Consider the following 25,069-nt stretch of genomic DNA (forward strand, 5'->3'; position numbering starts at 1 on the left):
GGACCCATACCTAAAATGTAAAAAAATACAGGACAATGGGGAAAAATGGGTTTCACAGACCCATTACAGGAGAATGTCCCATCACTCCTGGCCTCTGAAGCTGATGTCCCCAGCTTGAATTCCTTCAAATTCAGAAATGCATTCTCTAAAGATGTGCATTCATTTGTGCAATGATAAAAATATGAATATACACTTTGTTATGGTGAAATGTTTATAAAATGTGTGTGGTAGAGATAAAATTGAGCAAAAGTTTATTGTATATGTTATGTATTTTCAGTGTCATACAGTTACTGATATGGTTCTCCTACCTGTCTCAAGGCCTACCTTGCTTGATAAATAGTGGTAAGAGGACAAATTGTTATAATTTCTTTATACACACAACATTGAAGATTATGCTTGATAAAACTCTACTTTTTAGTACATAAAATCACCTCTTATCTACACTTAATCCTCCGCACTCAAAACATACCTGGAAATGCATGGCTTTCTCTCCACCCCACTGCCCCGCCTACCCTTTATCTTATCATCTCTGAGAAAGGCAAAAACCTGTCACAGGTCTCCCTACTTCCAGTCTTGCCTCTCCTACATTCTTGTCCATGTGGCTGCCAAAGAAAATATGATTACGTAATGTCTGCTTACATCCTGCCAGTGGCCTATTGCATTTATAGTAATGTCCAAAGTTCTTTCCAGAGCCTGCAAGAACTTACATGGTCTGGCCCTTGCGAATCTTACTCCTCCTTGCCTCATTTCATGAGCCCAGTGTTTTTTTTAAACAAGTAGTAAATATAAAGTTTAATCAATTATGTAAATGCATGGAATAATGCCGTGCAAAAAGTAAGTTCAGTTCATGTCTCAAACTGTTTTGAAAGATTTTTTTTTTCATATTATCTAGTTCAAGGCTTTACAATAAATAAGTAAATAGAAAGACATAAGTAAATTATTTCCATGGTGACCATGGAAATGTACCTGCAAAGGGCTAGCAAGTTCAGTGAGATAACACAGAGGTCAGATCTTAATGACAAGAAATACTGAGTGGCTCAGTGGATTGAGTGCTGGGGGCATCAATTCCCAGTCAGGGCATATGGTTGGATGGTTGGGTCCACATCCTGTGGACCAGGTCTCCAGCTGGGGCTGTGCAAGAGGCGACCACACATTGATGTATCTTGCTCTTCCTCCCTTCCCCTTTCTCTAAAAATAAATACAATCTTTAAAAATGAAATATTGATATGCTTTTTCTCTGCAATTCTCTTACTTTGAGAAGCGAAAATCTATTTTTTTTTATTGATTTATTTTCATAGAAACGAGAGGATGGAAGAAAGAGAGAAACATCGATTTGTAGTTCCACTTATTTATGTATTCATCGGTTGATGTATGTGCCCTGACTGGGGGTGGAACCCAAAACCTTGGTGTATTGGGATGCTCTAACCAATGCTCTAACTGAGCTACCCGGTCAGGGCTAGTATCTAATTTTTTTCTTTGCTTTATTTTTTAATTCAAGCACAAATATGCCCATGGATATTCAAGTAACTCGATTACACCTGATTTTAGAACAAAAAGGAGAACATGTTGGGAGGCTCAGAACTCAAGTTCTACATCAGATCCCATGAACATTTAAGGTGGGAGGGGGCGTCAGTTGGTGAAAAATATGGTAATAGAATCTACGACATTAACAGAACTTTTGAGAGGGGAATTCATCTCAAAATTGCACTTATTCTGACAAGTCACACACAGCCTATTAGCCTCCAAGCCTTGCAAACTGGTCTCCTGATAATGAGCCTACAGAGTGGTCTATACAAATGCAAATCTGGCCAAATCACCTGTAGGATGAGATTATTTTTCCCTCCCCCAAGCGTGTTTCTTCACCTTCAGAGAGCCAGAGGGGAATGAGAGGTATTAACAGTGACCACCAAGGGGGATAGAGAGGTGGGTAGAGGGGAACTAAGGTGGGGGGGGGGAGGGGAATGGGGGACATCTGTAAGAGTGCCAACGATAAATAAAATAAATCCTGACATTTGTGGCTCAGGTGGTTGGGCATCATCTTGCAAATCGGAAGACCCCGCTTTGATTCCTGGCATATGCCTACGTCACAGTTCGGTTCTGGCTGGGTGCCTATGAGAGGCTACCCATCAATATTCCTCTCTCTCACATTGATGTTTCTCGCTGCCTTCCCCTCTCTCTAAAAGTAAATAAATAAAATCTTCAAAAGAAGTTTATAAGAAAATAAAATAATAGGTTTTATTTTAAAAAGTGACCACCATTTATTGATGGGATGGCCTGACTTCATATATATCAAATCCTGAGTTAAACATTATCTCATGGATTCATTACAAGCCCGTTATTAGCTGGGTATCATCCCCAATTTACCGATAAGGAAACCAAGCTTCGACTGTTTGCACACATTTGCCCAGGCTCCCTCCCCGGTAAAACCGCCTCCAAATTTAGCATTTGCAGTCACCTTTGTACACGCCCCCGGCCACTGGGAGATAGAGCTAAAACTTCAATTCCCGTGGAGCTGTGCGGCAGCATCGCGAGAGTAGGCTTAAATGCGACGGCGGGAAGTCGGCCGTCGCCGCCACCCAAGCAGTTGGGAAGCGAACCTCTGAAGCGATGGAGGGCAGCTACATCCCTGACAGCGAGCCTACGACGCGCACGCTGCTGCGGCGCCTGCTGGATACAGAGGACCCGCACACACCGCGGGGACGCCAAAGTATTCGGGCTAGGTATGTGAGGGTACTGCCCGAAGCCCTTGAGCAATCGGAGGGACTGGCGGGTGGGGTTTCGGTGTGATCCAGCTCTGACCCAGTTTGGAGAAGGAAACTGAGTCTCAGAGAGTTGCAGAGCCCAAGACCCTGAGAACTGGTTCCACGCCCATATATGGGCTCGGGTCATTTGTTCGTGCCCCCACCCCCAGAACTCCAGGCCGCCAGGTCTCGGGACTAGGGTTCAACAATGCCCGCGTCTTAGGTGGCCCGCCTCTGGAAGTGAAGGATAGGCGCTCAGAATCCTGCCTTCCGCCCTGTTCTCTAGGCCACTTCATCCCAAACCAGCCCGGAGTGTGTTGAGGCATCTGCTCTGAACTGCCTCCCAGGTGGTTCCTTCCTTTCCCTGAACTTTCTATCCTACTGTCCTCGTAGTTCCCAGCTGGGAGGTGGGAAAGGAGCTGGAGAACACAGCCGGGGCAGAAGTCAGGAGCCAGGCAGGAAGGGTTCTTTGTAGGGAACACGAATTTTGGCCTGACTTGATGGGAGTGTCAGTGAGTGAAAGCTGCGGCGAGCTCATGGTGCAGAGGGTGTGGTGGTTGGCATCTGCCAGACTGGGGCAGTGCAGTTCCTTTACAGGCAATGGAAAGCCATTCATTCCAGCAGAGGTTTTAGACCTATGTTGATGAGGTGGGAGCTGTGCTCTGGGGACATTTGCATGGTTCTGGAATCAGAGAGATTGGACTGGAGAGACTAGGGCTAGAGTGGCCCATGTGGAGGTTGCTGTCAGACCCTGACAAGTACTTAAAAGGTTTAAAAATATTTAAATGGGTTTCTGGAATTATTTTAATGTCTGGAATGGATACTCTTCCAATTACTTCTCTTGTCAGTGTGACTAACCCCTATTTCTGCCAAAGTCACCTCTGTAAAGCGTTCCTCAACCCCTCTCTGTGACTGGGTCATCATATTCTCTCTATTCCCATACCCCTTGGGCTCCTTTTCATCCACAACCCTAGTGACATACAGCTGGGAACAGGCTATGGGAACGACAGTGGTTTCTGGGTCCCCGGCACTGAGGGAAAAAGCCTTCAGACCAAGATCCCTGATGAAGACACGCCTCTGCATCCTCTAGTTCCCCCTTCCTACGCAATTCTCAGAGCTGCTGGTCTTTCCACAGTGCCCGGAGAACCCCGCTTGAAACACCTTTCTCTATGAGGCTGAGAAGCCAGACGAAGACTACTGCCAGACGACATTCCCATGGAGCCAGGGTAAGTGCCCAACTCACTGACCACTATAGGACTCTGGCTGCTGTCAGGGGACCCCAAGGTCTAACTCTGTTCTGGAGCCCACCTTGAGGGAATTCCAAGGCAAAGGAATAGACTGTTTGCTTGGTGCTTTTGCCCAAAGTCTATTGGCAGATTGGCCCACATTCAAACCAGTGGACGTCTGAAGGAACAGACACCCCGGACGCTGCTTGAGAATATTCTACTAACTGGTAAGTGAGCACTGGTCTGCTGATCAGAGTTAGGCATCGGCCCATGGTATCCTTTATTCAGGGCAGGGTGCCCTGCCAGCCCCACCCTCTTATTTCTGCAGCACCGGAATCTTCCATGGTTGTGCCAGAGTCAGCGGTGAAGCCAGTGCCAGCACCACAGGTGGTCCAGTCCCCCAGCCGGGAAAGCAGTCGTGGCAGGTGCACGGTGAATTCTCTCCCTTTGGGGCTGGGCTGCCAGGCAGCTCTGATCAGGAAGCCTCTTGGCAGTCCCTACAGCTGTATTTGGGCTTTCTGGTCTGTCTAAGATTAACTCCATCCTTATAGCCTGGAGCTACAGCTTCCTGAGCTCAAACCCCCCACAACCCTGGCTCCAGGTCTGCTGCTGGCTCTTGGCAAGAGGAAGCAGAGGCTCAGATTGTCAGAGTTTCAGCAAGGAGTGGACCAAGAACTGCCCCTCTCCCCTGGTGAGGCCCTGCACCACACCTATGGCCATCCTCTCTCGCCTGTCCTCTGTAGAGGCTTAGGAGGCCTGAGAGAGGACTATCCTGAGCCTGGGTAACTTACAGTTTTTTCTTTTTAGGTCCTCTTACAGAACCTCATGGGAATGCTGGTGCCTCTTCCCTCACCAGGTGCTGTTGCCTGTTCTGGGGCCTGGGGGAAAAGGGCTGACTAGAATGGATTCTGGCCACACTGCTCCCTGCCAATGTTAGCATCACAGCATGGTAGCCGTGTTCTAAAAGATGAGGGCACAAAGGCAGATGGAGAAAGCGGGTGGGGGATAGGCCTCAGGTAGCTGACTTTCCTTTATGCCTCTTCTCTCTCCCAGCTCCCTCAACCTGGCCTTGGCCACACCTCCCGTGCCACAATCAGTGCAGAGGCCTGGTTTGGCCCGCAGACCTCCTACACGCCGAGCTGTAGATGTGGGTGCATTTTTGCAGGATCTGCAAGATACCTCTGTGGCCTTGGCTCTTCCAGGTAAGGTTGAGATTTCCCTCTTCTAGCCTGTGGGGAAAGCTCTCCCCCATGACAGATAGAAGGTGCTCCTATGTCCAGGGTTGCTCCCCTCTTCATTGGGTCAAGGCCAGTGAACAAACCTGGCAAGTAGGTCTATAAGGAGTTTCTGCTTTCTTTCCATAAGGTGCCATTGTCTTGATAGTTCCTAGTCCTAGTCCCTTAGGGTCTTCCAGGACCCCATATCCTTGAGGAGCTACAAGGCTATGGGTAGGAAAGGGGTGGCTGGAGCTTCTTGGGAGGTTGAAAGGGGCCAAGTATCAGGATCAGCTGGCCAAACTGACCTGGGAACCTGATACCAGAAGGCAAGTCGCAGGGCAAGAGGAGGGTTTCTGGAGGAGGGAAAAGTTGAGAGTGGAGGCATGAGTGAGCAGTTTGGGTGGGGCAAGCAGTGAAGTCTGGGAATGCCAGCTTAGCAGGAAAGTAAGCAAGGAGAGCTGTATTAGAGAGATAAGAGTGCTTTGTAGTGGTCTCTCTTTGAAAGCTACTCGGTGCAGACCTATGGGGCCCATGTATGGCCAGGCCCCAGTGACCAGGTAGCAGCAGGTGGGCTGGGAGTACACTGAGTGCCATCTGGCCCTTGATCTCCAGGTGACAGCCTCAGAACTGCTGTTGCTACCCTGCCAACAGACACCGTGTTGGAGGACACCCAGCCCTTCTCCCAGGCTTTGATCGGCCGTTCCCCCAGTGTGCGCCACTCCCTCCCCTGCCCCTCTTCCTCTGCTGAGAGGACTGTCGGTCGCAGGACACGGAGCAGTGGGCCTGGGCTGCAGAACAACAGTGAGTATGTGAGGCAGGTGGCCTGGAGCCAAGCAAAGCTTGGGCAAGAGTTGGTATTAGTAGTTTTCCCTACTCAGGACCCATGAGTCCCCTCAGAGTCCAACAGCCATTGGTCTGTCCTCCACCCAAGTGTAGAGTCAGTACGTGGCCATGAGACTCCAAACTAGTGCCCTGGGGCTGCCTGCTGCTTCTGCATCCTATATTCTCTCCCTTCATTTCAGGCCCTGGCAGACCAGACCAGCTTCTGGTAGGAAAGGCAGAGGAGGTCGATGCCCTTGCTGTGGGCTTCCCAAACACCAGCAATAGTAGCTCTGGAGAAGATGGACTACAGCCCTTACAGGATGGAGTTGGCGAGGAGGCAGAGGATGTGATGGAAGAAAGCTTGAGCATGAGTGATGAGGAGGAGGCAGCAGGAGCACAGGGATCTGCCGGAGCAGAAGGGCCCGAGACACACAAAGAAGGAACAGAAGCAGAGGGATCCTGGGGGGCTACTGAGGCCAAGGAGCCAGAAGGACCTTCAAGGGATAAGGACACCGCTGGTAGGACAGGTAAAGGGCCCAGTGCAGGGATCTGGGGGTGAGTGGGTAAGTGACAGTCCCTGGCCTTGGAGGAGGGTCTTACCTGGGTTGTTTTTCGAGCACAGGTAGTGTTGGAAGACTCTGAGGTGCCCCTTGCTTGGCTGGTCAGAGCTACATGGGGCCCTCGATGAACAGGACAAGGACGCTGTGGGCCTTCAGGGTTGTGTGAAATGGTTAGGCCTGAGCCCCTTCCTGTCCTTTCTCTACAGGAAGTCCAGAGTTGACCTCCATCACCCTGGAGTTTCAGCAGGCCAGACAACTTGAGTTTCTTGAGCCAGCCCAACCGACTAGCACTGCAGTGTAAGATCCCGTGACCCTGTTCCACATGGGCCTCTTGGGAGAGGGCAGGCACTGAGGTTGGCATTGGGCACCACCTGGTTATCCCTCTTCCTACAGGTAGGCAGATGATTCCCAGCAAAGCACCTTAGGTGGGCTGGATGGGGCTCACTGAGAGCACATCACCCTATGCTTGCTTCCGGGTGCTTAGAGGAGCCTGGGTAGGGGGAAGTGGCTAGGTCAGAGATGGTTTCCTAGAGGAGGCTTAGTAGAATCACACAGGCAACAATGGGCTAAGGGGAGGAATATCCATGCCGAGGCTTAAGGGTCATGGGCCTGAGCAAATACCAGTTTGTATGATGAGGCTATACTGGGATATTCACTGGGTCTAGACTGTGGAAGATCAGGTCCCCAAGGAAAGACAAGGCATCTACGTGGCCTCTGTCCCCATTCCCTCCCAGCAGATGATTGGAGCTATTGGTCCAGGTTGGCCAAGGAGCACAAGGGCCCCAGTCTTGGCAGGAGCCAGCAAGATTTATCTTTGATTAGGGGCCTTTTCAGGCAGCAGTCCATTCCTGCTCCCAGCTTGCCTCCAGAGCCTCTATCAGCCAGGCGTCCTCCCAGGGCCCGAACTGCTGGCCCCAGACTCCGTCAAGATCCTTACAAGACCGGACTGAGCCACTATGCTAAGCTCTTCAGCTTCTATACTAAAATGCCCATGGAGAAGGCGGCTCTTGAAATGGTGGAGAAGTGGTGAGTCCTGGACCCTGGGCTGAGGAGAGGAGCTCCTCCTCAGATCATGAACAGTCTGTTCACTCTCTTCTACCCCAACCTTGGCAGCCTGGACAAGTATTTTCAACATCTTTGTGATGACCTGGAGGTATTTGCTGCTCATGCTGGCCGCAAGACTGTGAGACCGGAAGACCTGGAGCTGCTGATGCGACGGTAAGTGGGCGGAAGCAGGGAGGTTCTGGTTGTGGGAATGCTGATGCCAATGTTGACTCTGTCTCTGTCCTCTTCTGCTGCAGGCAGGGCCTGGTCACCGACCAAGTCTCCCTGCATGTGCTCGTGGAGCGGCACCTGCCCCTGCAGTACCGGCAGCTCCTCATCCCTTGTGCATTCAGTGGCAACACTGTCTTCCCTGCTCAGTAGTGGGCAGGCATTGACACCTGTCCTGTCCCCACTGGGGGCCCCTTGGCCCCATATACTCTTCCAGGTCTCCTCCCCACACCCCACCATTAATAAAGTGTCACAAACATAATATGCTGTGTTTTGATACATATCCTGGAGGCAGAGACCAGCCCCCTCCCCTTGACTCCCCAGCATAACCTGGAGAATAGCATGGGTTCAGACAAACAATTTTATACTGAATGTCAGGGGTTAGCTGCCCACAGTGGCCCTAGCTTGTAGGCTCCTGCTCCCGAGGTCCTCTGCGCCTGATGTCAATCATCTGAAGCCGTTCCAGAACAGTCTGGAGTTTTATCATAATGTCTTCTTCCTTTTCCTCACTCTCCTCTGGCAGTTCTGTCAGAGGGAGCTGGAAGGCCTGGCTCAAATAGCTGTTCAGGGTCTGCTTGTCCAGGCTGGGGTCGATGGTCATCAGGGCCTCACGTACCTTGGGTAAGGTCACTTTTTCATGGCTACCCCATAAGAAAAGAGAGAGATAGGCCTTGATACTGCCCCCAACCCTGCACCCCAGGCTCCAAGATGCCTTCTGCCGGGCTTGAGCAGTGTGTAGTGCCCAGTGGCAAGCTCAGTACACAGGGAGACCAGGGGCTTGAGATGCCACCCTGTGGCACAGGCTGTGGGACTCGCCTATAGCTAAGTGGGCCTAAGGGCCCCAGGGTCACTCACAGTTCCAGGCCCAGGTCCTGCTTTAGCTCCTGTAAGTACTCATCCTTTTCCTCCACATACTGTTCCCACAGCATTCGCACAAAGGGTGTAACCTGGCCCTCCTCATCCTGGGATGGACCATAAAACAGGTGATGGCACATGTGCTAGGGCCTAACAGAGGCTAGGACAAGACTAGGCAAGTTCCTGGACCCCCCACCCACCCACCTCCGTAAATAAGGGTTGGTAGCTGAGCCAGTCTACATTGCTGCTGGCTTGCCAGCCCGCTGCCTCCATCAGCTCCTGAATTTTCTCTTCCTTCTTGAAGGAGAAGATGCTCCTGAGGACAGTGCTGTAGGGAGACACAAGGGCCTGGCTGAGGCTAGCCCATACATCTGCCTGCACCCTTCCTCCAGCCCCACCAGCACACAAAAGGGTAGCCAGCAGTAAGGCTGTGGCCCTTGCCACCAAGTTCCCCGTTTCCCTGCACATCTGGGAGCATGGCCAGAGGACATGATGGGCAGGAGATGGAGGGAGCCTGGCCAGCCTCTCACCTGAACTGCTCCATAGTTAGTAGTCCCTCATTCTGACTGTCAACATTTGTCATCTCCTTCAGCAGCTGTGATATTGTCTCCTTGTGCTTGACGTAAACACTTTCACTCATCTGTGGGGGTGGGGGGAGCAATGACTGACTGGTTCCTTCTTGGAGCAGTAGAGACAGAGCTGATCCTGTCCTGGGGAAAAGGGTGGGGAGCCAGACCCAAGCTCACTTTTTCCATCAAGATTGCGTAGAAATGACTCATGATCTCATTGGAGTGGAAGAGCTTAATATTTTCAAAAACAGTGTAAGCCCACGCCATGGCATCAGCAGGCCCAAAGCGACGCTCCAAGAAACTGAAGAAGAAATCTGAGAACTTCTCTTTCTGCAGGGTAGAGGAAAACTGCTTTGTCCGTTAGTCATCCTACAGTTGGGTGGCCCTCCACCCTGCTCCCCGGCACCTCGAGGGAACCCCCTTGGAGGACTCTGGAGGCTACACCTGGCCAGAATGGCTGGTGAGGTCTGACCTGCTCCTCGGCAAGACGTTCCTTCCAGGCATCCTTGAGCAGGTTTACCACATCCTTCTTTGTCGGCTTCTTGTTCTCCACAATGCCATCAACCCGAAGAAAAGGGGGCACGGATTCCGCATAGCCCTGGAAGGGAGAATGTCAGCTCCTCACTGAGCTCACCTGTGGCCCCCACCTTAAGCAGGGCAGAACCCCAGAGGGTTCCCCCAAAACCTCAAGTCTTGGCAGCAAGGCCTGGCCGTTCTGACTCTGGCCAAAAGCCTCCTGAGCCCAGGGACTCCCCTACCAGACCAGGGAAGAAATCTTTCTCCTGGAGCAGCATCTCGCCAATCTCTTCCAGGAGCACATCCACAAGCTGGTCACTATTCTTGCCCTCAGCCAGCATGTGCCAGCGATCTGGGCCCCCGGCCACCACACCTGCAAGTGGAGGGAGGAAGCTGGAGTCCGGACCACACACTCCAGCAATCCTTGGGACCCCAATTACCTTCAACGCCCATCATTACTTTCACACTTGGTCCAATTAGGCCGTGGTGTGGAGGTGCGCTGGATCTCCTGCAGCTCGGAATAAAACTGGTCCCGCTCCTTTACCGTGCTCATGTGCAGCTGCAGCAGTATCTCGTGCTCCTTGCGGACCTCTTCATAGTCGTCTCTCAGGCTGTCCAGCTGTGCGCAAGGTGATTGGTTCTTGCTACCCACCTGCATGACCCTGCCCTACCCTGTCTGGCCTGCCTGCCCCCCAGAACCTGCTCTTGAAGATCCTTGTTGGTCTTCTCCTGCATTTCAAAGTCTCTCCTGGGCACCACATCTCCAAAATTGGCCTTCATGGTGTTGAGCTCCATCTGTGTGCGTGCCAAGTCTTGCCGGGTCATCTTCAGAGCCAGCGTTAACTTCACGGGGTCCTCTCCCCAGACGCCTACCAGGGGGCATGCCAGCTCGAATCACCCCGGTTCTGGGGCCTATAGCCCAGGGCAGGGTTAGAGTGTCCCTCAGGGTACATCCCAGGTCCTTCTGCTCTCCCTGCTTGGGAACCCCCGGGTCTTTCCCCACAGTGCTACCAGCCTAAGGCTGAGGACTTAAATAGAGAAGCCCAGCACAAGGGGTACCAGCTCTGTCCTGCCCTTAGGGACAATTTCTGCCTCAGCTGCCAGAAATTCTTTCCTACTTAAACAATGAGTCTCTGATTCTTAGTCCAGCTCAGAAGAGCCACAGATCCAGGCGGCAGCTGGAACATTTCCCATCATGAATGGTCACAAAATGAGCAGCTATTAGGAGAGTTGAATAAATCAGGGTGAGCAGTGGGGGCAACTCCTCTCCAGCACCTCCTGAAGGGGGAGAAACCCACCTCGGCTTACCTGGGGACTGGGCTAGGGACATGTCTTCCCGCTGGTACCGTAGCTCATTCAAGTCTGCAATGAGGATCTTCCGGGCATCTCGCTCACTGAGGTAGCGCAGGTACTCCTCAGCCAAGTTCTTCCTCAGTTTGGTCACCTGTTGGGAAGGTAGCTGCATGGTCAGGGCTGTCTGTGGACCCCTGTTTGCAGTTAGTCACCACAGGGGGTGGGATGCGTGCAGGGTGGCCCCATCAAGGCCTGGGAACAAGAAAGCTAGAGGTAGAGGGAGACCGGCCGTTCCTGAGAGTCAGCGAAGTGCCCATGTGTCCTGTGGAGAAAGTCTGGCAGCAAAGGAGCAGGACTATGCTGGCATTTGGGGCTACACTGAGCCAGTGCTGAGTCCAGACAGAGTGTGGGGGTCGTAGGGGCTCTGGGGAGGTGGTGGCTCAGTATGTCATTCCAGGCAGAGGAGTGGAGGGAGTTAGGGGGTCACCTTGACGCCCAAGGTCTAGGGTCACCCCTGGGATGGCAGGGGTTCAGGGAGTTGGTCACCACTGTGCTCCGTTTCACCTCGCTCTGCAATGAGATCTTCTCCTCGTTCTTTTTGTCAACGAGTTTTAGCAGGTTCATCTTCTCTTTCTTCAGCAGGGAGATTTCGGATCTCTCCTCAGCCCTCATGGCCAGGATCCTCTCGTTGCATTCCTCATTCACAGTGACAAGCTTGGCCTTCAGCGGTTCCAGAGCCCGGATCTTCTCCCTCTGGTGGGCTAAGCAGGGAAAGGTGGGAGAGACCCTTTGGGGCCATGGAGAACAAGCAGGAGACACTTCCTAAGGTCACAGGGGGTGGCTACATCCCTTACAAACTCCAGGAGTCTACTCCTCCCTCGTTCAAAGCATTGGCCCTGCTTAAGGCCTTCCCACATTTGCTTTTTTTTTAAAGCAAATATTTCTTTATTTTATTTTATTTTACTTTATTTATTTATTTTTAGAGAGGGAAGGGAGGGAGAAAGAGAGAGAGAGAAACATTAATGTGCGGTTGCTGGGGGCCATGGCCTGCAACCCAGGTGTGTGGCCTGACTGGGAATCGAACCTGCGACACTTTGGTTCACAGCCCGCGCTCAATCCACTGAGCTACTCCAGCCAGGGCCACATTTGCTTTTAAACCAAAGGCATAGTCCAGATGAGGACTGGGGTCTCACCTACACCCTTTCTCCCTGCAGCCTTTAGTGTTGCACGCACCATGCCTGGCACCTCCCGAGCCTGGTTGCGGGGAGCCTCCTTACTTCACAGAGGCACTCCCTCTGTTCTGGGTTCACTTCAATAGAAAAGATGCTCTATTTCCTACAGATACTGCCTCACTGTGTTTCCTAAGGATAGGAGGTGGTCAGGTGCCCTGTCTCAGGACAATGGAAGCAAAAAGGCTAAGCAGGGCTTGGTGACCTCAAGGCTCAGTTGGTAGCTGTCCCCGAGCTGCTGCAGAACCCCAGAAGGCCAGAGTAGGATCCTCTCTGCCTCTTCCAGTCTGGGTCCAGGCAGCTAGGCTGCAGTCTTACCCAGCATCACCTCATATGCATTCTTGATGGAGGATAGCAAGGGCTTGTATGTTTTGAAGTCCTCTATGAAGAAATCAAAGATCTCTCTGTAAGGCTGGCAAGAAAAGGGAAGCTGTCACCTTCTGACCTATACCTGCCACCCTCAGTGGGATCTGAGTTTTCCTTTTCTTAAAAAAATTATTTTATTGTTGTTTAATTACAGTTGTCTGCATTTCTTCCCCTTACCCCCCCCCCCGCCCACCATTTCCCCCTGAGTTTTTCTTTACTTGGTTTAGTAGTATTGCAGCATGAAGCTGCCAGGCGACCCACATTCAAATAAATGCCCCAGGCACCACCCAGGCATCACAGAGCCAGGGACCTGAGGGGCAGCTTTCTCTCAACTGCTGTCCGGAGTCCTCTCCTGGTGCTGTCTCTGAGACCTGGCAGATGACCTGGGTCAGGACTTCCCCCCTCTGTATCTGAGCCCTATCTCTGGCTCTCCAGGCAGCCAGCCTCCATACTCCATGCCTCAGCTGGCCTCCCACCAGCAACCCACCCCCCATCTTGTAGCCCTGTGAGAGCAGGAGACTGAAGGGTCTAGCTTTGCATTCTGACCTCCAAGTGTGAGCACAGGCTCCTAAATCAGCCCTGAATTTGAATCCCAGCCCCACCACTGCACAATTGTATGCTTTACCTGAGCTTCTGCTTCTTCGTTGGGGAGGTGATTTCAGCCTGTGAGCTCTTATATAAGGCCCTGTCCAGGACCTGGCACTCAGAGGGTGCGCAGCAAATGCCTTTGTCAGTGACTAAGTCAGAAGTGAGGGGTTCCCCATCATTATTCCCATTTTAGTAGGGATTTGATGATTCCCTCCCTAATATGTACCAGGATCTAGGTTGCATCTAGATTTCTCTCTTTTTATGCAGCTGGGCTAAGTTCCTAGAGATTGGGGCTGTTGTCACCAGGATGTAGACACTGTAGGACCCCTGCTTGCCCAGTGCCAGGATTCAGGCTCCATTTCCTGATATCCAATGACCCAAGCTGGGCACTAGGGGTCACAGCTGAAGGGAAACAGCACCCAGTTCACCTGACTCAGGTAAGGAAACTCAATACTCAGGAGAGTTTTGCTTCCATACTGGCAGACTTTCCTGCTCACAGGAAAGGCTTTGTCATAGAATATGGTTCTCTTATCAGGAAGGAGAACCTAGAATAGCTGGGACAAGCTGCTCTCTCCTGAAAGTCTGAAGTGCTCAGTCCTAGTGAGTAAAGTTTCCTCCCATCTGCTCCCTCCCCTCCCTACAGTAATTCCGTGGCTCTGACCTGCAGCCTCAGCTCCTGGGCAGAATCTGTGCTCAGGTCCAGCAGGAGGAGCTCCTTGCGTAGGTAGTTCTCTAGCTGCTCCAGATACCTCGGTTTGGTAATGCCCAGGGGCTGCTGCCGCCAGCTACTGCAGGGGGTGGTGGGCTGAGTTGTGATGGGTACCCCAGAGGGCCCTAACATCCTCGGTCTGGGGCAGCACACACCCCTGCACTCACTCTGAGCCCAGTGTGGGGTCTGTACCAGCCCACCCACCATCCGGCTGACCCTGGCTTACCCTGCTCTCTTCCAGCAGTTATCTGAACAGGGCTTTCGATTATGCAGAATGGTCTGGCCACTGGTGTACGTGGGCCATGGGGACAGGTGGCCGACAATGGATGACTGACAAAGAGACTGCAGGAAGGTACAGGTGGGATTACCACGGTAACACTCCTCCCCTTCCTGCTTTTCCTCTCCATCCTCCTTCCTCCACTTGTGATTATTTACCCCAACACCTCTCTCTCTTTTTTAAAAGACTTCATTGATTTATTTTTAGAGAGAGGGGAAGGGAGGGAGAAAGAGAGGGGAAAAAAACATCAATTGGTTGCCTCTTGGTTGCCCCTACTGGGGACCTGGCTCGCAACCCAGATATGTGCCCTGATGGGGAAATGAACCAATCAAACCAGCAATCTTTCAGTTTGCAGGCCAGTGCTCAATCCACTGAGTCACACCTGCCAGGGCTATACTGTATTCTTATAATAAAGTGAGGTAAAGGAAAAAAATGTTAAGAAAATCAAGTGTGCCCTGGCCAGTATGGCTGAGTTGGTTGGGTGTTGTCCCGGAAACCAAAAGGTTATGGGTTCAATTTCCAGTGGGGGCAAGTGCCTGGGTTGCAGGTTCAGTTCTCAGTGGGGACAACCAATCAATGTTTCTTTCTTGCAATTGATGTTTCTCTGCATCTTTTTTCCCTCCTTTCCTCTTTATCTAAGGAAGTACGTCATTGGGGAAGGAAGGAAGGAAGGAAGGAAAGAAGGAAGGAAGGAAGGAAGGAAGGAAGGGAGGGAGGGAGGGAGGGGAAGGGGGAAGAGAGGGAGAGAGAAAGAAAGAAAGAGAAAAAAAGAAAGAAAGAAAGGGAAAGAGGAAGGAAGGGAGGGAGGGAGGGAGGAAGGAAGGAAAGAAGAAAGAAAGGAAGGAGGGAGGGAGGAGAGAAGGAAGGAAGGAAGGAAAGAAGTCAAAGATTTGGTTGTGAGTTTTTTCAAATTGGTGCAAATCTCTAAAAAATTTTCCAATATATTTATTTATTGAGAAAAGCCCTGCACATCAGCGGACCTGTGCACCTCACACCCACACGGTTCGGCAGTCCACTGCACCTTGCATTTGCTGATGTGATGCAATGAGAATAGGAACTGACAATATATATGCACCTCTTAAAATTTGACCACTTAGAAATTTAAAAATAAATTCATATTTTTCCTGATCTTTTTTATAAAAACAGGTTTTTTAGAGAGATAGAGAAAGGGAGAGAGGGGAAGAGAAACATCAATTTGTTGTTCCACTTACTTATGCATTCATTGGTTGATTCTTGTGTGCCCTGACTCAGGATCTAACCACAACCTGGCACATTGGGATGATGCTCTAACCAACTGAGCTACCTGGCCAGGGCTTTTCCTGACCCATTTATTACTTGAAATAAAAATACAAAATGTTATAGAAATGTTAAAATTACACATTCAAATTGTATGGAACATGATCAGAGAAGCACTCAAAGGTATTTATCTTAATTGCTTAAGTTTCTTTTCCTGTTAAAAAGAAAGGCTTAAGACTAGTTGCTTGAAAAGAAAAAGAACTATAATAGTGTCGCAGGTTCGATTCCCAGTCAGGGCACATGCCTGGGTTGCAGGCCATGACCCCCAGCAACCGCACATTGAGGTTTTTCTCTCTCTCTTTCTCCCTCCCTTCCCTCTCTAAAAAATAAATAAATAAAATCTTAAAAAAAAAAAACAACAACTAACCTTTAAAAAAAAAAAAGAACTATAATAAATTTTTTAAAAGTAGGAAACAAGAATAGAAATAGACAAACTGGAAAAATGAGAGAAGCTAAACTTAAAAATCAAGCCAATAAAAGGGGTTTTGTTTTGTTTTGTTTTAAAGACTATCAAAATTGATGTAATTTTTAGGGAAGGCCTCAGCAAGCTGGTTGCTAGGAGGTGAAAACAGGAAGGGTTGCTTAGTGGGTGGGGACAGCAGGAGGGAACATCGCCCCCTGGTGGTTGCGCACAGCATAGCGGCCACCGCAGGGAAGCTAAGGAGCGAAACAGCTTGGCCACAGGTCCACTCAGTAAGTGGCAGCTGAGGGGCATCTGGGAGTGGGCACCCAAAATCACTGGGCCTTGCTGGGCTGTGGCTGTAGTTGGTATCCTCAAAGAGTCCACATTTTAAAAAAGATTTTATTTATGTATTTTTTAGAGAGGGGAAGGGAGGGAGAAAGAGAGGGAGAGAAACATCAATATGTGGTTGCCTCTTGCGCACCCCCTACTGGGGATGTGGCCCACAACCCAGGCATATGCTCTATACTAGGAATCAAACCGGTGACCCTCGAAGAGCCCACATTACCCCACTTCACCTCCTTGGAGTCAGGGTCCACGTGTTGGGAGTCCCCAACCTCACATCCATGTGCCCCCAAATCCTCCACACAAGACATACTCACACAAGGATAACCACCACACAACCCACAGTGCTTCACTGTCCACTGCAAGCTGGACAGTGAGTTGGAGTTGTGTTTGCTCAGATGTGTTCTTTTCATCTGTGAGATCTGGATAAGTGCTGTAAATCTTATATCAACAAAAGCCCGAAATTACTTAGTAAGACAGCATTCATTTTTATATAAAAACTTTAAAGAAGAGGAATGGAGGAAGGAACTTTCCTGAGGCTGATAAAGAGCCTTTACTTCTAATGCAGAGCCCACAATGCAATAAAGGAGCATCCCATTATTCCTGCCTTCACACACCTCCTCGCAGTATTTATGGAGCGCACATGCCAGCCACTCAAGCGCGCTATCAGGCACTTGGGTCATAAAGACAAAACGTCACAGCCCTGAAGGACCTCAGCAGATGTGGTGGGACCCTCCCTGCATCTAGCACAGTGCCTGACACATGGCAGGCTGGATGAAGAAATGAGGTCCGTAGCCCTGGCTGGGTAGCTTGGTTGGTTACAGCATAGTCCTAATATGCTACAGTTGCAGGTTTGATATCTTGTCAGGGCACATACAAGAAGAAACCAATGAATGCGTAAGTAAGTGGAACAACAAATCGACCCCCCACCCCATAAAATAAATAAATAAAAAAAAAGAAGAAGAAGAAATGAGGTTGATTCCAGAATGCTGACTTGCAGGTGAAGGATGCCTATGGTCACAGGCTGAGTCTTTGCTGGGGAGTCTGGGATGGGGCCTGGCACATGTGCACATTCTCACCCCAAATCCTGGTAGCCCTGGGTTCTGTGAGCTACACTCCCCTGAGGGGAGAAACAGTTTGATGGGGCATGTTTCAGGTGGGCGGCGTTTTTGCATTGCAGAGAGGGAAGCAGGTAAGATCCGGGGACTGACGTTTGGGGTTTCAATAGGACATCGCCACTAACCAGTGTCTTCTGCTTCTGAGAAAGCTTGCGTTTCTGTTTTTCCTGTTCCTGAGTATTATCGGCTTCTGTTTGGCAGGAGTCATCTATGGTCACTTTTGAAGGCCGCAGGGGTGTTCTGCACAGAGAAGGGGAAGAAAATGGTGGGTGATAGAACCCTGAGTGAGGAGAGCACTTCCACCCTTTCCTGACCTACAAGGCATGACCTCCTCTGATCTCAGAGCCAGGCTCTGGGTCTTCCCAGTGCTGCCTCCAGATTTCCAGTGATGCTGCCAACAAGCTCCTGGTCCTGATCCCAAACCAGTTTCCCACATTCCCAGAAACCTTCTTGTCACCAGAGTCTCACCAACTCCTGCTGTGGTGCTATACCCTCACCATGAACCCAGAGAACACTGTGGACCTATATTTCCATTCAGTGTTCAACTGTGGCTGAGATGAGTTTCGTGTATGTGATTGGCACACTGTGGGGTGTGTTAAGAAAGGCAGGTGCTATATAGGACAAGAAGAACAGGGTCTGGGGCCTAAAAGTCAGGAATCTCAACCTTACACTTACTGGCTGATAGGGCCTGGCGGCTGACACCTGCGGTTCCAACAGAACCCACCTTGGGCAAATCATTTAACCTCTCTAAGCCCAGTTTCCTCAAAAGGAAATGGAGACAATTCTTGCTTTTCCTATCTTACAAAGTTGTGAAGTTTAAAAAAGCGCAAAAGAGATATGCAAAAATAGGCTGTAAACTGCAAGGAGCTCCACAATTAATTATGACAGCAGGATGGGAGAAAAGTGGATCCTAAGGGGGTCTTTAACTCTAGGCCTCTTGGGAGAGCCATCCTTGGTCAAGCTAGGAAGGCATTTCAGGGTCCTCAGGGAGAGCTGCATGTGAATAGCAGATCTAGGTGAAAGAAAAGGAAGAAGTAGCCCTGGATGGTGTAGCTTAGTGGATTGAGCACGGGCCTGTGAACCTAAGTGTCACTGGTTCAATTCCCAGCCAGGGCACATGCCTGGGTTGCAGGCCAGGTCCTCAAATGGGGGTGTGCGAGGGGCAACCACACATTGATGTTTCTCTCCCTCTCTTTCTCCTTCCCTTCCTCTCTCTCTGAAAAAAATAAATAAATAAATTCTTTAAAAAAAAAAAAAGGAAGAAGTAATTCCAGCAATGCATGGTGTGGAGGACAGGTGATTTATGCTGCCAGACAGACTTCTGTCTTCATTCCTCTTACTAGCTGGTGACCTTGGGCATGTGGTTTAACCTCTGAAACTCAGTGTCTTTGTCCATAAAGGCGAGAGTAGGTCTATTCAAACTCCAGGGAAGTTGAAAACAGTAATATGAACCCCATTGGGAAACCCTGCCCAATAGGGTTTCTCAGTCCTACTCCATGGAGCAGCGACCCCCCAAACTCCAATCTCTGTTGTCTCTATACTGAGCAAGTGCGAGCAAACCATGTTGAAAAGCAGCTGGTGTGGAAAAGGAAGGGCTTTTGCCCAGATGCTCCCGGCTTTGAGACAGGATACAGCAGATCAGCACTCCTGCTCGCTGGGGTCAAATCAATACCTTCCTGTCAAGACTAATCCATTTCCCAAACTGTTTTTCTTACTTCTGTTGGAGCTACCACGTACAGCAAGGTAAGCAAGAAGATTTGGGGGAGCTCTCCAAATTCTGGGAAGTTGTCACGTGGAAAGGCTCAGTATGTAACAGATGTTAGTTTGAATGTCAAAGGAGACAACAGGCAAAAACACACCTGCAAGTAATAGTAATTTAAAAAACACCTGGCAGAGACTATATACTTATCCAAAAAGCTTAGGATGCTCCTTTAATATTTTATTTTTATTGGATTTATTGGGATGACATTGGTTAATAAAAGTATATAGGTTTCAGAAGTACAATTCTATAATCTGTTATCTGTATGTCGTATTATGTGTTCACTACCCCAAGCTCCTTCAGTATTACATTAAATATTTCACACCAATTCTCAGGGGGGGGGGGCAGGAAACAGACATCTATATTTCTACTTTAAAGGTGGAGAGAATGGAGTTATTTAAATAACAGTAGACAGTGGGGTTGTCAGGGGGTAATTATGTCCTGGTATCGGGTGAACTCAAGTGCTGAGTTCCATCCACCAAGTCGCTGTGCCCAGATGTGAGGATGAAAGGAGAAAGCCAATGGAGAAGAGAAACCTGCCCCAGGGAAATGCACAATTCGAAGGTCCCTTTTAGAGGGTCCTCCTGACATATAGCACTAAATTCTGGCCTATCCTTCATCACACTGACTCTGCTCTAAGCGGGGCTGGAGCAGGACACCCTCCACTGTGCCTCTAAAGCAAACAGTGAACCTGGCTCCGTGTACATCGTCAAATATCGGTGAAGGAAGAACAGGGACAGGAAGGAATGTTTTGTACTGCCACCAAATTCAGCCTCAGCGATTACATTATGCTTCCTTCCTAAAACAAATGGGAACTCTTTTTCTGAGTCTGTGTCATGTCCTTTTCAAACATGGCTGCAGCTTCCAGAATCACTCCCGGCTGGGTGACAGCACTCAAGCTTACCGTCTGGTTTTTGTACATTCATCTTAGCTTTGGATCAAATAATCAAATTGGCATTTAATTTCCTGACTTGTGTAGGCTTTCCCTGTCAAGGCAGCAGACCTTGAAGAATTAGAGTTTAGGTGAGATCAGGTTTTTTACTTTGGGAATGAGTAGAAGGGGGAAACTACAGTCATTCAACATTTATGGGATGCCTGTTATATGCAAAGGCTATGATGAGAACACATATTTTGCCTAAATGTTCCCAACGATGTGATGTGGGCTGCTTCATCCCCATGTATGAGATATAGAAGCAGAGGCCCGGAACTTTAAGGGCCTTCTCTGAGGTCCCAAAGATAGAAAAGTAGCCAAAATGTTTGTTTGCTTTGTGGCTTTCCTGGCTAATTTTCAATGCCCAGAGGCTACCTCTGAATACAGGCAGGGGCTACCCTGAGACTGTGGCATGTACCTGGTCTGCCTGGAGTTCACCAGCAATTTGACAAGTATCTGTCATAAGCAATGGGTGAAGAGGGAGTTTATCAAAGAGCTCAGGTTCAGTCTCACATGGCTGGATTCAAATCCTGGCTCCACCACTTACAAACATACGTAAAACACGTGATCTCTCCAGGCTTCTATTTCTTCATCTGTAAGATGGTGATGTTACTACCTCGCAGAGTTGTCGTGAGGGTTAAATGTGGAATATAAAGCACTTGTCACATAACAGACACTCAATACAAACAAGCTAGCTGTTACTAGTGGCGAAGTGCGCCTGTCCTTTTCCTAGCACGTAACGTCCTCACTGGGCTGACAATTCACCCGAGATTCTGTTTCTGCACCACCGATCTTACAGTGCTGGAGCCCCAGATCAATGGACAGAGGCGGAGGGTGCAGAGGTCCGGATCACGTATCATTTTCTTTTTCTGTATTTGAGCCTTCTTCTCCGCCCTCAGCCCGGCCAGCGCCTACCTGGACGTGGTCGCGATGCTGGAGCTCCGTGGAATAGGAGAGGCCATGACCCTCCGACAGCCGACACCCGCGGCCTGTGAAGCTGAGGTAGTGTACAGTCCGTCGCCATGGCGACCAGGCCCCAGCAGCCCAATGGCGCGGGCGGGGTCAGGGTTGTGTCACGCCCTCGTGTCCCTTGCCCGCGGCTGGGAGGAAGGCAAAGTAACAAAAGAGGACTCGGACCTGAGAGCGGGGTACCCTCAAAATCAATCACTACAGCAGATTTGACCCTAGCTACCAGAACCGAAGCTCGGGGCTAAACAGAGGCCTTGGGGGAGTGAGCTAAACTTACGGGCCCGAGCCGCGTTGCTAGCGGGAATGGTAGTTTTCAGTGTCCCAAAGTTTCGGCTGAACAGGGTCATGGCTAAGCAGGTTTGTACTACAGCTCCCAAAGTTCCTCACCAGTCCGAGTCGATCCGCCTCTGTGGAGCTCTGCATTGTGGGATATAGAGTTCGAAATGCGGCGAGGCGTGGCCGTGTCCAAAGCGAGATGCGGGACTCGGACTCGGTTTCCCTGCGGCCCCGGTAGACCTCCGGATCATTGGCTGAGCGGGGCGGATCTGGTCCCGCTCCTCCCCGCCCCCAGTGACACAATAGCAGCTCCCTCCAAGATGGCGGCAGCGACGGCGGACACTGGAGCTGGGAGCCCGCAGGCTGGAGACTCCTCCGGCGGGGCCGCTGGGGGCGGGCTGCCGTCCCCAGGGGAGCAGGAGCTCAGTCGGCGCTTGCAGCGCCTGTACCCCGCGGTCAACCAGCACGAGACGCCGCTGCCGCGCTCCTGGAGCCCCAAGGACAAGTATAACTACATCGGCCTCTCCCAGGGCAACCTCCGCGTCCACTACAAAGGTATTGGCCTGTTTTGCCGCGGCGGGGGGAAAGGCCAGAGCCTCTGTGGGGAGGCTGTGCTGCCCATCCCCTAGCCCACCACGCCCCTTCCCCAGCTCTGTGTTCCGAGTTAGGCCTCAGCCCCTGCGGGTGTCCAGGGTGGTTGGACTGACCAGGCCGAGGGTCGAGTGCCTCGTCTGCTCATCCTAGAGGCACCTATGTCAAGAGAACTGCAACAGGTGTCCAGACCCAGTGCTGGGTTGGACCTCCCTCCTGAGAGCCTTTCTGCTTGTCCTGGGATGGCTCCAACTCCATCTGGGCCCTTCTTCACCATTGCTTAGTTTCAGCAGTGTCTGAAGAAAGGGATGATTATATCTTCGCCAATAGCCAGAGGCCTAGGGGCTTGCTCACCTGCAGACTCACAGACTGCTCCTGGGGTTCTGTGCTAAAGTTTTGGGGGGGTGTCTTCCAGGGCTGCCTCTTCCTCTCCTGGTCTCCCAGGTGGGCTGCCTGTATTCTGGAGAGACGACTGCTAACAGCAGTGGGAAATCTCTCTCTTGCATCCACATTGCCTGTAGCCTCCTTTGGTTTGTATTCAGCTAAGTCTCAGGCAAGGCTGCTATTCTCAGGAGGAGGTGAGCCGAAGGTGGGAGGTCCATGTGTTTGCTCAGTTGTTGTCTGATTATTCCTTAGACTGTGTAAGGGCTTCCTCTGGCCATGGAGTGCTGAAGTTGCCATGGAGCAGAGAAGAATGAGGTCCCCATTTGCATTTTCTTGTGCTGAAATGTATTCCTTGCCCTCTCCAATTAGGTCATGGCAAAAATCACAAAGATGCTGCCTCAGTGCGTGCCACCCACCCCATACCTGCTGCTTGTGGCATTTATTACTTTGAGGTGAAGATTGTCAGCAAAGGAAGAGATGGGTAAGTCCCTCCTTGCCGCTTCTTTCCCCCAACACCAAGCTATTCCCCGTGGTCAGAGTTCCAGGTCTCCTGGCTGACACTCATGAGTGTTGTAAGCTGCTGAGCCACATGGGTCTGGGCTGCAGAGGGTTGAATAGTGGGGCCACCTCTGTCACCTGACTGTGGGCACGGCCTGGTCTAAGCATCAGTCCTTGATGGCAAGTAGGTGCATTGCGGGGCAGAGGAGGGGACTTCTCTTTAGTGATATTGTAATGAGATACCTTACAGGTCAGGGAGACAAGTAACAAGTTTGCATTAACAATTCAGCGTCCAGCTTGGGGTTCCCCCCACTGAAGTGTGGTGTTTGTGACTTCCCTCCTTTCACACCCTTGCTGTTTTTAAGGTTCTCTTTTTTATGGCATGTGATCATAAAGAGGCCCCAGTAGCCTTCAAAGGGATAGTAGAGTGTCCACAGCATTCATCACGGCTGCGGCAGCTACTGGCCTGTCATTTCCAGGTAAACAGCAGGCACAGGGTCAGAGTCAGGTGACTTTATGCTGTGCATAAACTTGTTTTTCTAGGGACTCGAACACCAGTTGGACCAGCTTTAGGAAGGCCCTCACTGAAGTCAGCATTAGGGAGGCTCCCTATTTTAGGGTGATCTAAGAAGACAGGAAATCAGAGGGAAGATTTTTCATTTTTCTTCTTCCTTTTCCCAGTCTCCCTTTTTTCCAGTGATTGTGACAAAGCAGGTGTTGAAGTTATGAAACAGCATGATTGCAACTGTCTTGTAAAGGCTTTCCTCTTAGGTCTGATGTAGGAAGTTTGCCAACTGCCCCCCCACCCCCACCCCACCACCGTGACCTTCGTGCCAGCCCTGATTGTGTGTTCTTAGACATCAACTGTCCCCTTGTGGTGCCAGGGGGCTATAATGGGGGCAGAACTGCCAGAGTCAGAGCTTTGCCTGCTTTCTCAGTGACATGGTAACATCCCTGCCTCTTCTGTGCTGTGGGGAGCTTGGCCTGCATGTACGCTGCTTTTAATCCCAGAATTCTGTGATCCTGAATCCTGATCATGGCAAGCTACTGTATTTTTTACTTTTATATCCATCTAGTGTGTTTACAGATAGGAAACATATTGTATTATTGGAGAGCTTTAAAACTTGTATTTTCCCTTTCCACCCTCTGATAAAAGCATGGATTATTAATGTGTTTGAACTGTTGTGAATGAGAATGGCTTCTTAAAGGAAACACTGCAAAAAGAGTTACAGTATAGACTGAAATGTTGGCGCTGGAGTCTCATATGGCCAAGGAAACCAAGGGGCATTTCTTAAACTTGTAGGAAGGAAAATGGATTGTTTTCTCTGTAATCCTTATCATAGAAAACAGCAGAGTTAATGAGAGAAGAGAACCGTTTTTCAGAAGGGGAATGTTTAAACGTAGAGACCTAGGTTCCTTTAGCTGACTCTTAATGTTTCAGCTGTAAGTGGATCTTGCTGGAAAGGTCCCGAGTCTTTGTTAGATTGCCTCACTGTAGGTGTTGCCTGTAAAATTAAACAAAGTTGGACATCTCCTCCCAGGTTCTGTTCTTGGCATTTTTACATGCAGTAATTGTAGCCAATGAGCTGACCTGGAAACCTCAGTTTTAAAAAGGTCCCAGGTCATGTATGCCTTGGTGGCCTGCTTCAGTTGACCACTGTCAAATAGGGAGTATGTGAACAGCCCATCGTGGCCTTTTTAGGGAGTTTCTGAGCGCCTTCTTGTGGCCAGGGTGTAGCCAGATGTTGGTATGGGCCAGTCGTGGTTTCCAGGAGACCAAGGGCAGTGTCAGGACAGACCATTAATCTGCCTGTTTCCTGTTACCTGTCAGTGTTAGAGGTGTGTTTCTGCCCCAGGTTTGGTGCATGACTCAAGTGTTAGCTGGTTGAGTAGCTTTTCTGCATCATCTGGTTGATACACACAGCATCTCTGGAAAGTGTCTGGGACAGATGATGATGGACCTGTGTTGTGGGTGAGCCCTGAGCCCCTGAGATGTTTGGTGACCTGCCCTGGCTGCGGGTGTTCAGGGCTGAGGGTGTTCAGTAGGGTGGCCTCACTTGTCAGATGTCCTTGCCTGATCCCAGACATATGTCTCTCCATGCTGCCACTGCCTTTCTTTATTGCATTCCTTCCCGGGGTAGAGTGATAGAATGTCCAGTTGGATTCTTAGGGGATCACAGTGTTCTTAGGGGACAGGAGTAAAAGGTGCTTAGTGCTGAGTGGGGCCGGACAAGTCTGGACTGGGTTTGATTGACTTACCAT

At 50.3% G+C, this 25,069-nt stretch overlaps 3 protein-coding genes across 8 annotated transcripts in view; 2 read left to right on the forward strand and 1 right to left on the reverse strand.

Moving 5' to 3' along the window:
* Positions 1 to 2,592: 2,592 nt before the first annotated feature.
* Positions 2,593 to 8,100, forward strand: CENPT (centromere protein T). 3 transcript variants are annotated; one of them, XM_045818438.1, is made up of 13 exons: positions 2,593 to 2,720; positions 3,877 to 3,967; positions 4,107 to 4,194; positions 4,296 to 4,392; positions 4,519 to 4,658; positions 4,775 to 4,823; positions 5,021 to 5,169; positions 5,797 to 5,985; positions 6,207 to 6,533; positions 6,773 to 6,863; positions 7,389 to 7,592; positions 7,680 to 7,784; positions 7,868 to 8,100. In XM_045818438.1, the coding sequence occupies exons 1-13, from the start codon at positions 2,608 to 2,610 to the stop codon at positions 7,989 to 7,991; spliced, it is 1,767 nt and encodes a 588-aa protein (XP_045674394.1). In that variant the 5' UTR covers positions 2,593 to 2,607; the 3' UTR covers positions 7,992 to 8,100. The 3 variants fall into 3 exon arrangements, with proteins under 3 accessions (XP_045674394.1, XP_045674395.1, XP_045674396.1); XM_045818439.1 differs by having other exon boundaries at positions 7,401 to 7,592; XM_045818440.1 differs by having other exon boundaries at positions 7,425 to 7,592.
* Positions 8,101 to 8,119: 19 nt separating this feature from the next.
* On the reverse strand, positions 8,120 to 21,558 carry TSNAXIP1 (translin associated factor X interacting protein 1). Of its 4 annotated transcripts, XM_045818434.1 has the most exons (17): positions 21,446 to 21,558; positions 21,005 to 21,189; positions 17,525 to 17,639; positions 14,190 to 14,305; positions 13,916 to 14,042; positions 12,619 to 12,712; positions 11,636 to 11,832; positions 11,087 to 11,222; positions 10,478 to 10,647; positions 10,238 to 10,397; positions 10,021 to 10,151; positions 9,735 to 9,860; positions 9,440 to 9,592; positions 9,224 to 9,333; positions 8,898 to 9,021; positions 8,694 to 8,800; positions 8,120 to 8,479 (listed from the first exon to the last, which is right to left on the reverse strand). In XM_045818434.1, the coding sequence occupies exons 2-17, from the start codon at positions 21,049 to 21,051 to the stop codon at positions 8,239 to 8,241; spliced, it is 2,154 nt and encodes a 717-aa protein (XP_045674390.1). In that variant the 5' UTR covers positions 21,052 to 21,189; positions 21,446 to 21,558; the 3' UTR covers positions 8,120 to 8,238. The 4 variants fall into 4 exon arrangements, with proteins under 4 accessions (XP_045674390.1, XP_045674389.1, XP_045674391.1 ...); XM_045818433.1 differs by having other exon boundaries at positions 21,005 to 21,474; XM_045818435.1 differs by lacking the exon at positions 14,190 to 14,305 and having other exon boundaries at positions 21,005 to 21,474.
* Positions 21,559 to 21,608: 50 nt separating this feature from the next.
* The window catches only part of RANBP10 (RAN binding protein 10), a 61,184-nt gene continuing 57,723 nt past the window's right edge, over positions 21,609 to 25,069 (forward strand). The window contains exons 1-2 of the mRNA XM_045818437.1: positions 21,609 to 21,889; positions 22,679 to 22,790. Of these exons, the coding sequence (XP_045674393.1) occupies positions 21,655 to 21,889; positions 22,679 to 22,790 (347 nt within the window). The 5' untranslated portion in view covers positions 21,609 to 21,654. The remainder of the gene's footprint in view (positions 21,890 to 22,678; positions 22,791 to 25,069) is intronic.

Source organism: Phyllostomus hastatus, unplaced genomic scaffold (genome assembly GCF_019186645.2).
Source record: "Phyllostomus hastatus isolate PE091 unplaced genomic scaffold, TTU_PhHast_1.1 phas_scaffold_345, whole genome shotgun sequence".
NCBI lineage: Eukaryota > Metazoa > Chordata > Mammalia > Chiroptera > Phyllostomidae > Phyllostomus > Phyllostomus hastatus.